This window comes from Pristiophorus japonicus, chromosome 2, assembly GCF_044704955.1.
Source record: "Pristiophorus japonicus isolate sPriJap1 chromosome 2, sPriJap1.hap1, whole genome shotgun sequence".
NCBI lineage: Eukaryota > Metazoa > Chordata > Chondrichthyes > Pristiophoridae > Pristiophorus > Pristiophorus japonicus.
The window spans coordinates 374852761-374864893 of record NC_091978.1 but is presented as its reverse complement, the minus strand read 5'-3'; the positions used below and the strand labels follow the sequence as shown (position 1 = coordinate 374864893).

Sequence of the window (12133 nt, the reverse complement as noted above, 5' to 3'; positions counted from 1 at the left end):
GTATAAGATTTTAAAACCCTTTGACTCATCACTCTTGTGCTAACTCTCCAGTAGCTGTCCACTTTATCCCATTACCCATATCCCATGACATTTTACCTCATCAAATATTTATCCATTTCCCTTTTAAAAACTGTTATGGATTATGGTCCATCACTTTCTGGTAGAGCATGTCCTAAAAAACACTCTGCATTAAAAAGATTGTCCGAATCATTCCCTCTGTTCTTTATGATAATGAAGTTAATGCTCTCTGGTTAACATTACCCAACCAACTATTGGAAATAATTTTTTCCTATTTAGCTCATCAAAACTTTCCATCGTTTTGAACAATGTTATCAGATCTCCTCTTAACCTTCTCGGTTCTAAAAGGCCTTCGGTTTCTCCGATCTCCCTTGATGACTGAAGCTTCTCACTGCTGACATCATCTTAGTAAATCTCTTCTGTAACCGCTCCATGGTCTTCACATCCTTTCTAAACACAATATTCTAACTATGGTCGATGTCAAAGATTAGTGTAGGTACAATATAACCCTTTGGTTATGTACTCACTACCTCTTTATAAAACCCAAGCTCCCATATGCTTAAAAAAAAATGACAGTTTTATTAACTTGTAAAAATCGATGTATCTGAAAACTCAAGTCTCGTCTCCTCTTAAGCTTTGACCATTTCGTGTATATTTCCATTTTCCTTCCTTCCAAAAAGTATCACTTCACATTTCTCTGCATAACTTTTCAGCTGACTTTGATCTGCCCAATCTCAGCTGCCTGTCCTCTGCAGTAAGCCACACCCCTGTTTTGGTGTTAGCTGCAAATTTTGATTGTGTCTCTGACACCCTAGTCCAGATCATTTATATACAAGTGAAATGGTTAATATTAGTAGGGATAACATCGAGTGTGTTCAAGGCTGAGATCGAGAGATTTCTGGACTCTCGGGGAATCAAGGGGTATGAGAATCGGGCGGGAAAGTGGAGTTGAGGTTGATGATCAGGAGTGGGCTCGAGGGGCCAAATGTCCTACTCCTAATTCTTATGTTAACAGTTTGAAAACCTCTGCTTTTAAGAAACAGGGAAAATGTGGTCATGTCATTCAAATTAAAATCATTTAAATCAATGGTTGCACAGCTTACAAGACTTAATCAGAATAAGACTGGTGTTGGCAGAATCCTTTGTGGAGATCCAGAATTGGAGTAATTGGGGGCATGCTGTGTGGGGTGAGCAGAGCGCTGGGGGGGGGGGGGGGGGAGGGAAACAGGGAAATTTGGGCCCCGGGTTCCCAAAGCTCTCCCCCACTGGGGGTTTCCTCACCGTGTCTGGCTCTGTGGGAGACTCATGGATCGAGATCGATCACTCTGATCGGTCAACAATTCAAATCAATGTATCATGTGACTACCAGGATGGGAGAAGGACAACTAGATGGACCGTGATCTTTTATCGTCGTGCAATTCTTATGTAGCTATGAATAGTTTACTTTCCTGATCTTATTGAATATTAATCAACATTGGGATTAGGGAGGCTGGTTCTGATAGTCCTGGGAACTGAATGCCTGTAAGTGTGAGATCATTGCATTTACTATAGGCCTAGCTCCCATACTCTGAGCACTAACTCGGCAGCTCTCCTCACACACTTTCGTTGAGGGAGGGGAGATAAATATACACAAATGCTGCAACCCTCATGATTTTGTTAAATTTATCCATATCACTAACACCTTTCCTGAGCAGCATCCTGTATGACTGGATCTCTCCTGATTCCATATCTTATGCTTGACCCAAATTGTCCCCTGTTACACCAGATAACTAAAATATCCAAACTCTCTTGACATGATCCTTCTAGTTCCAACTGTACAGGGTATTGGTGAGACCACACCTGGAGTACTGCGTACAGTACTGGTCTCCTTATTTAAAGGAGGGATTATACTTGCATTGGAGGCTGTTCAGAGAAGGTTCACGAGGTTGATTCTAAGATGAAGGGTTGTCTTATGAAGATAGGTTGGACCTGTACACATTGGAGTTTAGAAGGCTGAGAGGTGATCTTATTGAAACATATAAGATTCTGAAGGGGCTTGACAAGGTAGATGCAGAGAGGATGTTTCCCCTCGTGGGGGAATCTAGAACTAGGGGACATAGTCTCAGAATAAGGGGTCGCCCATTTAAAACTGAGATGAGGAGGAATTTCTTCTCTGAGGGTCGTAAATCTGTGGAATTCTCTGCCCCAGAGAGCTGTAGAGGCTGGGTCATTGAATAAATTTAAAGGTGGAGATACAGATTTTTTGAGTGATAAGGGAGTCGAGGGTTATGGGGAGCAGGCAGGGAAATGGTGCTAAGGCCAAGATCAGATCAGCCATGATCTTATTGAATGGCGGAGCAGGCTCAAGGAGCCAAAAGGCCAACTTCTGCTCCTATTTCTTATGTTCTTATGATTGCAGTGTGCCTCATTTACTTTGCTATCTGCAGACTGAGATGCGGCCTCATCTGAACTGCATGGTGATCCAGGCTCTGCAACTGCCATAAAAGCAATTAAAGTACTCCTCTGCATTAGCAGAAGGACAGAGATCAAGTTAAGAGGCTGGAATATTGTACAACGCATTGGTGTGTTGTGTGCAGTGCTGGCCACTGAATCACTGGAAGGATATGATTGTCTTTGATGGACTACAGATTGTGGGCAACATATTCGTGGTATCCAGAATTATGAGGAAGTTTGACTTCAGAGAGGGAGCAGAGAGAGAGAGAGGAGAGAGAGATGCAATGGGCTCCAATTAAAACTCTAACATATAGGAAGTGAGTTTCTAGTTCCCCAGAATCAGGTTCGGGCTTGAGTTGCAGCGAGTGTTATGGAGAATATGCTAGGAGTGCCAATAATTGGTGTTGACGGAGGGGAAATATGGCAGAGGGGGAGATAGGCGGTCTTTGGGATCGAGAAGTTATGAAGTCAGCTCAGCTTTGATAACATCAGCTCGTACCAACTATCTCGGAGGATCACTGATTGACACAGGAAAGGTAAACCAGTTGTCTTGATTTTTGGGCAGTTAATACAAGATAATCTCTGGTCTCATACATCAGTGTATTTCAGCACTCCGAGATGGTGCCCCTGAGCCCAACAATTGTCTTCACAAAAGAGCCCATTGGCAGAAAGAGCAAGAATGAGGTCAGAGTAAAATGGCTTATTTGTTCAAAGCAGTGTTTGGGCACTGTAATTAACTTCAGAGCTCTGACCTAGAGGAGTAATGATAAGCTGCTCCCCAAAACAACTGGCTGGAAAGGTCTGTGCTTGTTGGCACTGGGCAAGGACAGGATTGCACTCGATGATGATTTCCACAGTAGAACAGCCCACCAACACGGCTTGTCTCGGTCCATGGTTGGAAAAGGGCCAGCTGGGTGAGCTAGTTGATGCTGCTGGAACTGAGGAATAGTCAGTGCCTTCAGGAGAAAAGGTGTGGCTGTGGTGTGGGTAAGTGACAGCACAACAGCTGGCTGACAGATTGTAACCGGTTCAGCCAACATACCATGGTACTAAAACCAATAGTCCAGGGGGCTGAAAGCCAATAAGTCAAATAACATTGGAGGGGAGGTCCACAGAGCAGCGACAAGCAAGGGTTTATCCAAATCAGCAAAGTCAGGAGACCCCAAGCTTAGCTTTCAGTGGGTGCAGTCTTCAGGAATTGCTCAGTAACAGCGTATGTCAGTTCTCGGACATACCTTGGACAGGGCCCCCGGGCTCCCCTCAACCAGCCCCCCCCCCCCCCCGGGACAGGGCTCCCGTCGACCGGGCCCTCCCCACCCCAAGACAGGGCCCCCCTACCGCCCCCAGACAGGCCCCCCCCCCCCCCCCCCCCGCCAGGGCCCCCCTACCGCCCCCAGACAGGGACCCCCCGCCCCCAGACAGGGCCCCCCTACCGCTCCCAGACAGGGCCCCCCTACCGCCCCCAGACAGGCCCCCCCCCCCCGGCCAGGGCCCCCCTACCGCCCCCAGACAGGGCCCCCCCTACCGCCCCAGACAGACAGGGCCCCCCTACCGCCCCCAGACAGGGCCCCCCTACCGCCCCCAGACAGACAGGGCCCCCCTACCGCCCCCAGACAGGGCCCCCCTACCGCCCCCAGACAGGGCCCCCCCCCCCCCGGCCAGGGCCCCCCTACCGCCCCCAGACAGGGCCCCCCCCCCGCCCCCAGACAGGGCCCCCCTACCGCCCCCAGACAGGGCCCCCCCCCCGCCCCCAGACAGGCCCCCCCCCCGGCCAGGGCCCCCCTACCGCCCCCAGACAGGGGCCCCCCCCCCCCGCCCCCAGACAGGGCCCCCCTACCGCCCCCAGACAAGGCCCCCCCCCCCCCGGCCAGGGCCCCCCTACCGCCCCCAGACAGGGCCCCCCTACCACCCCCAGACAGGGCCCCCCCCCCGGCCAGGGCCCCCCTACCACCCCCAGACAGACAGGGCCCCCCGACCGCCCCCAGACAGACAGGGCCCCCCCCCCCCGGCCAGGGCCCCCCTACCGCCCCCAGACAGACAGGGCCCCCCCCCCCCCCGGCCAGGGCCCCCCTACCGCCCCCAGACAGGCCCCCCCCCCCCCCCCGCCCGGCCAGGGCCCCCCTACCGCCCCCAGACAGGCGCCCCCCCCCCGCCCGGCCAGGGCCCCCCTACCGCCCCCAGACAGGGCCCCCCCCCCGCCCCCAGACAGGCCCCCCTACCGCCCCCAGACAGGGCCCCCCCCCCCCGCCCCCAGACAGGGCCCCCTACCGCCCCCAGACAGGCCCCCCCCCCCGGCCAGGGCCCCCCTACCGCCCCCAGACAGGGCCCCCCCCCCCCCCGGCCAGGGCCCCCCTACCGCCCCCAGACAGGGCCCCCCCCCCCCCGGCCAGGGCCCCCCTACCACCCCCAGACAGGGCCCCCCCCCCCCCCCCCCCCCCGGCCAGGGCCCCCCTACCACCCCCAGACAGGGCCCCCCCCCGGCCAGGGCCCCCCTACCGCCCCCAGACAGGGCCCCCCCCCCCCCCGGCCAGGGCCCCCCTACCACCCCCAGACAGGGCCCCCCCCCCCCCCCCCGGCCAGGGCCCCCCTACCACCCCGAGACAGGGCCCCCCCCCCCGGCCAGGGCCCCCCTACCGCCCCCAGACAGGGCCCCCCCCCCCCCCCCGGCCAGGGCCCCCCTACCGCCCCCACACAGGGCCCCCCCCCCCCCCCCCCGGCCAGGGCCCCCCTACCGCCCCCAGACAGGGCCCCCCCCCCGGCCAGGGCCCCCCTACCGCCCCCAGACAGGGCCCCCCCGCCGGCCAGGGCCCCCCTACCGCCCCCAGACAGGCCCCCCCCCCCGGCCAGGGCCCCCCTACCGCCCCCAGACAGGCCCCCCCCCCCGGCCAGGGCCCCCCTACCGCCCCCAGACAGGCCCCCCCCCCCCCCGGACAGATCTAGAATGCGTCTTGATAAGCATAGACATTATAGAGATGTCCATTAAAACATTGAAAACTAATGTTGCCAGAAATGTTGTGATTTTGATACAGGAGATTCGCAGAATGCTTTAATTCTCAAAGAGTGATGTAATAGTGTTACATTTGAGCTTTCATCAGAACATTTTCCAGTTGTGACAAAAGGTCAGCGACCTGAAATGTCAACTCTGTTTCTCTCTCCACAGAAGCTTCCTGACCCGGAGTATTTCCAGCACCTTTTGATTATATATTATATAATAAAGACCTAGAATACAAGTTGCTTTTTAAGCAACTGGAGTGAAAGGCCTGAAAGCAGCAATTGGCGGAAGATTTTGCACTTCAGCAGGTTGGATGATGGGCGTATCGAGGGGTGTGTGGAGGATGAACATAAGGAAGTGAAGACAAGCGATGAAGACAACATATTGCACAGAGGATCTTCATTCATGGGTCAGGCACAAACTGCAAGTGACAGATGATGGGGAAATTGGATAGAAACAGCATGGGAGGGGGAGGGGGATGGGGGAGGGGGATGGGGAGGATGGGAAATTGGGATGGCATGGGATGCAAGACAGAGGACCTTGCGTGTACAGAAACTGCAGGCATTTATCGCAGGTTTGTTTGCACTTCAGTTTGTGAGTATTTTTTGTTTCCTTCCAAATTATTTATTTCTTCATTTAAAAGATAAACATACAGCAAAATTTGTTAATGCGTAGGCCGAGCACACGCACAAAACTAGAGCTCACGATGCCTTACCATCTTCATTCCTGTGATAAAGGGCTCAGAGGTAGAGTTGGCTGCACCTGCTGATGGAGGAGTTGGTGGCACCTTATCCCGAATCACCGCCGTCACAAGGAGGCAGGCGATCACTGCAGGGACTGCATACACCCCCAGCTGAAAATGCAACAAAGCAGGAAGTCTTTCCCTCTGCAATCCGGCAGATGCAACTCCAAATAATACTCTGCATGTGCAACAGAACTGAAGTTTGTGATAGGTCCTTACCAGCATTGGCATTGCAGATGGTCGCTTCACCAGCAGAGGAGAAAGTATATTGGCGAAGAGAATACCCAACGGATTGGCTAGATTGCCAGGGAGGAAACAAAGCCCAGTTATTATATCGCCAATCACTTGCAACATTGCACTTTCTACAGCACTTGACCTTGTGGTATGGCATTATTAGCGGACAAACGCTCATCATATTTGCTTGGGATTTTATTTGCTATTTTAATCGAGGTATTAATCCAGTTAAATAAACCAGTTAATGCCCGTGTTACAATAGCAGAGACAGGAATGCAGTTTAAAAGGTAGATTATTCACGCAAGCAGAGTGCTGCTCATCATTGTAAGAAACTTGTATAACCACCAACGTTCAAGCAGAGTGACACATCTCAACGCACTTCCACCTGGAACTTTCACCTGAACAATCTTGTAAAACACTGGTTCGACCTCAACTGGAGTATTGTGTCCAATTCTGGGCACTGCATTTTAGGAAGGATGTGAAGGTGTTAGAGAGGGCGCAGAAACGATTTAAGAGAATGGTTCCAGGGATGAGGAACTTCAGTTATGTGGATAAACTGGAGAAGCTGGGATTGTTCTCCTCAGAGCAGAGAAGATTTGATCGATGTGTTCAAAATCATGACAGGTCTGGACAGAGTAACTGTTCCCATTGGTAGATGGAGAGAAACTGTTCCCATTGGCAGAAGGGTCAAGAACCAGAGGACACAGATTTAAGGTGATTGGCAGAAGAAGCAAAGGCGACATTAGAAAAAGCTTCTTTTTTTTTTAACGCATTGAGTGGTTAGGATCTGGAACGTGCTGCCTGAGAGGGTGGTGGAGGCAGACTCAATCGTGGCTTTCAAAAGGGAATTGAATAAGTACCCAAAGGAAAAGAATTTAAGGGCTCCGGGGAAAGGGGTGGGGGAGTGGGACTGGCTGAGGGGCTCTAGCAGAGACCCAGCATGGGCTCGACGGGCTGAATGGCCTCCTGTGCTGTAACCGTTTTATGATTCTAACCACAAGTTCGCAATATCACACTTTGCCTAAGGCACATGTGGGGCCTATTTTGGTTCTTTTGACCAGAAATAGCACAAGGTGAACTGACGAAGAGAATTCGGAACACTTCTATTTAGGGTGGGTGAAAATAAGAAATTAAAGAAATTGAGTGACACGGTGGGTTGGTAAATTTGTCCTTTCATTTCTGGGACCTCAGGTTGAACTGAGGACACACCACTGGGATGAAGGTGTCCTATTCACTCTCATTTGGTTGCAAAGGTCCCATGTGAAATGAGCTGCACTAGTCGCAACCCAAATCTATTTAAATACAGCTCAAAGCTGCTCAGAATTTGCAACAAATTTGCAATGCCAGAGCGTGAGAAAAGGCTGATGTAAGAAATGGAAATTGCAGAACGACTGTCAAAGAAGTTTTGGTTAAGGATACTTTTAAGGAGAGTAAAATGTTTGAGTGAGGCAGCAGTTTGAGAAAAGCCCCACTTGTCTAATCGAAGACAGTTGATTAGAAAAAGAGTAGCTGAGGATGTGAATGTTTGCCTTGGATAAACACTTGAGATGTTAGTTTGGACCCGAAGAGCACTGTGGCTGCTGGATTAAGCTGGATATTTCCTGGCCTGGCATAGACTGGTTGTGCCGATTAGCTTGTTTCTGTGCTGTAGATCCCATGTAATCCAGTTCCTTATACAAGTGGTCTTCTTGCAGTGGGAGCAGATGTTTATTTGTTAATTCCCCCACCATGATGAGGGATGTCAAAACAGAACTCTTCCTATTTCAGACACCTTGGCAGCAAGTACCCCGTCAGCTATAGTACATTCAGCTGCAGAGTCAAACTCCCTCTACTCTGCCCCCAACAAGTACTGCGGCTGCAGCCTAGGAACACCGACTGCCCAAGTGTGATATTTTTTCCATTTCCCGCACCAATCACCCATATACGTCTCTCGGAGATTGTCAATTATTGTTGAATTAGCAGGAGTTTTGTACCCGTAGACCCATGCCCAATTGGAACTGCATTGAGACTGTCCCTGACATTTCATTTAAAACCAGCAGACGGAGACTTCCGTCCTGACAGCGATAGCTGGATTTGAACCTGGGTCGCGGAGGTGAATGGACCGTGTCTCATCCAAGCAGCACCCCGTCCCCCCGGAAGGGAATTTTAAAGCCAAGATTCAGCTCGTCAAAAACAAATGTCTTTTGGATGGAGGCAAAGGGACACACACAACTTAAAACCGATATACCCAGCTCACTGGTTAACCTGAATATTGTATTTAATTGCTCCACTAGCAAGGTAGCGCAAGATTTGCAACTGTAACTTAATAAAGAAAGCAGCAGTAAGATGGTGCTCTGTATAGAACAAAGAATCATACAGCACAGGAGGCCATTCAGCCCATTGTGCCTGTAACAGCTAATTAGTCCCACTCCCCCGATCTTTCCCCTTCGCCTGCAAACCTTGGTGTGAATTCCCTTTTGAAAGTTATTATTGAATCTGCATCACCGCCGTTCACTGCATAAATTACATTCTCCTCATCTCCCCCTCGGGTTCTTTTGCCAATCACCTTAAATCTGTGGTCTCTGGTTAGTGACCCGCCCGCCACTGGAAACAGTTTCCCCATTTACTCTATCAAAGCCCCTCATGATTTTAAACACCTCTATGAAATCTTCCCTTAACCTTCTCTGCTCCAAGGAGAACAACCCCAGCTTCTCCCGTCTCTCCACAAAACTGAAGTCCCTCATTCCCGGGACCATTCTGGTAAATCTCCTCCGCACCTTCTGCAAGTCTAAGACAGCCTTCCTCGTGTGGTGCCCAGAACTGAGCCAAATACTCCAGCTGAAGCCTAACCAGTGTTCGATAAAGGGTGAGCACAATTTCCTTGCTCTGCTACTCTATGCCTCCAATTATACAGGCCAGGGTTCTGTATGCCTTTCACACTGGTCAGGAATAAGACAGGTATCCTGGGGTTTTCCCCTGCGGTTGGCTAATCGGATATAGTCCATCGTCCAATCCAAATGAAGAACCACTGATGTTTTTTGAAAGACGAACAGGCATCCATTCTAATCCAAACAACTCACCCATTGATGAAATCATGTTTGCTGTGGCTCTCTGCTGTTCTGGAAACCAAAGAGCGGCCAATTTTGTTGGAGCAAAGAGAACCAAAGGCTGTGCCAGTGCACCAAGCGTCTGACCCACCATCAGGAGAGGAAATTTCCAGCTGTCTTGGGGTATGAAGAAAGCAACACTCAGGAATTGCACTGCGCAGCCAAACAGGTTCAGCCAGGAGCTCAGGATCAGCTGCAGTGGGGAGAAGCAGAAGGACTATTGAATTATTAGTGCAGCATTGGTTAGTGTTTTTCAATCAACACGCAGTGGAACACTTACTATTTTGGATGGGCTAGCGGATATCCTTCTATGCTTAAAATCCAAACCCGCTCTATTATATTCCATTGTTTAAAAATAGACAGCGGAATTTACAACCTGTAAAACCCACAGCCACCTTGGGTCTTTCAAAATAAACGAGCTTAGAATTAATAGAAGAAACTTCACTGCATCAGCGGTGTTCAGGAACTATAACAAATTCACGTAAAGGCCAATATAATTCATTTATTTTACTAAGCACATTCAAATGCTGCATGAACAAATTTAAATATACGTATTAAAGCCCATTTTTAAAAACAGACAGCCCATATTTGTATTCAATATTTTGTCACAAAAAATATACTGTAAAGATTAAGTGGGCATTATCATCATGCTCGTGTCAGTTTGGTTTATTGGTAGCACTCCTCCGGTCAGCAGTCGCCGGGCCCCGGACCCGGGCTGAGGTCCCCGGTCCCAGTCGGCGGGCCCCGGTCCCGGGCTGTGGGCCCCGGACCCAGTCGGCGGGCCCCGGACCCGGGCTGTGGGCCCCGGTCCCAGTCGGCGGGCCCCGGTCCCAGTCGGCGGGCCCCGGTCCCAGTCGGCGGGCCCCGGTCCCAGTCGGCGGGCCCCGGTCCCAGTCGGCGGGCCCCGGACCCGGGCTGTGGGCCCCGGTCCCAGTCGGCGGGCCCCGGTCCCAGTCGGCGGGCCCCGGTCCCAGTCGGCGGGCCCCGGTCCCAGTCGGCGGGCCCCGGACCCAGTCGGCGGGCCCCGGACCCAGTCGGCGGGCCCCGGACCCGGGCTGTGGGCCCCGGTCCCAGTCGGCGGGCCCCGGACCCGGGCGGCGGGCCCCGGACCCGGCCGGCGGGCCCCGGACCCGGGCGGCGGGCCCCGGACCCGGCCGGCGGGCCCCGGACCCGGCCGGCGGGCCCCGGACCCGGCCGGCGGGCCCCGGACCCGGCCGGCGGGCCCCGGACCCGGCCAGCGGGCCCCGGACCCGGCCAGCGGGCCCCGGACCCGGCCAGCGGGCCCCGGACCCGGCCAGCGGGCCCCGGACCCGGCCAGCGGGCCCCGGACCCGGCCAGCGGGCCCCGGACCCGGCCAGCGGGCCCCGGACCCGGCCAGCGGGCCCCGGACCCGGCCAGCGGGCCCCGGACCCGGCCAGCGGGCCCCGGACCCGGCCAGCGGGCCCCGGACCCGGCCAGCGGGCCCCGGACCCGGCCAGCGGGCCCCGGACCCGGCCAGCGGGCCCCGGACCCGGCCAGCGGGCCCCGGACCCGGCCAGCGGGCCCCGGACCCGGCCAGCGGGCCCCGGACCCGGCCAGCGGGCCCCGGACCCGGCCAGCGGGCCCCGGACCCGGCCAGCGGGCCCCGGACCCGGCCAGCGGGCCCCGGACCCGGCCAGCGGGCCCCGGACCCGGCCAGCGGGCCCCGGACTCTGGCCCTGCTTCAGGGGTTGAGCAGGGTAACCAAGGCCAGCACTGCAGTGCAATATAGAATGAGTGCTGAATAGTCACAAGGGTCAATTTTAAGAGGGGCTTTAAACCAAGGATCTGGCTGTTCAGGTGGACGCAAATGATCCCACATCACAATTCAAAGAGAAGCAGTGATCCAGTAGCCAACCACCTCAACGTATACTATCAAAATAAATCACTCACCTCACCACTGCCGTTATTACAGCGGCCGGGAATGAGACAGAATTTTGAATTTGTGGATTTTAATCCCTCGCCTGAACCTTTCCTTCCCCTCAGGGTGGAGGGTGAAATCGAGCCCTCGTGTTTTACTGGGATTAGGACATGAATGGTGGAGGGTAACACATGAATGAGCAGATTGACCCACCATACATCTGTAATGAACCAAGCCAGTACTGCAGATTTCATTCACAAATTTTCATTTGACTGTTTAAAGTTTAAATTGTCGGTTTGAGTGCCCCTTTCAAAGTGGGCATTTGATTTATAGATTCAACTGAAATATTTGCAGGTTTCATGCTGCGCTGAAAAACTCAGAAGCAGTGGGAGAGAATGCACAATCTCCCAGGCACGCTCCAAAGCAGCAAGCTGGAGTTCAACAATACATGCCCCAAACAGCAAAATAAATCATCCCTCCAGATTTAGCAGGAGCAGCCCTGGGGGGGGGGGGGGGGGGAATGGAGGCCTGGGTGTTGGGGGGGGGGGGGGGGGGGATGGAGGCCTGGGTGTTGGGGGGGGGGGGGGGGGGGATGGAGGTGTTGGGGGGGGGGGGAATGGAGGCCTGGGTGTTGGGGGGGGGGGGAAGGGAATGGAGGCCTGGGTGTTGGGGGGGGGGGGGGTGATGGAGGCCTGGGTGTTTGGGGGGGGGGGGAATGGAGGCCTGGGTGTTTTGGGGGGGGGGGGGGG

The 12133-nt window shown here is 54.0% G+C and overlaps 1 protein-coding gene across 2 annotated transcripts in view; it reads right to left on the bottom strand.

Annotated features, from left to right (window-relative positions):
• slc49a3 (solute carrier family 49 member 3) overlaps positions 1-12133 on the bottom strand; it is a 50198-nt gene that overhangs the window by 18723 nt on the left and 19342 nt on the right. The window contains exons 3-5 of one of the 2 annotated variants that reach the window (XM_070873162.1): positions 9479-9698; positions 6405-6481; positions 6159-6296 (exon numbers count right to left, since the gene is read on the bottom strand). In XM_070873162.1, coding sequence (XP_070729263.1) covers positions 6159-6296; positions 6405-6481; positions 9479-9698 — 435 coding nt within the window. The remainder of the gene's footprint in view (positions 1-6158; positions 6297-6404; positions 6482-9478; positions 9699-12133) is intronic. The other variant, XM_070873165.1, reaches the window with a different exon arrangement.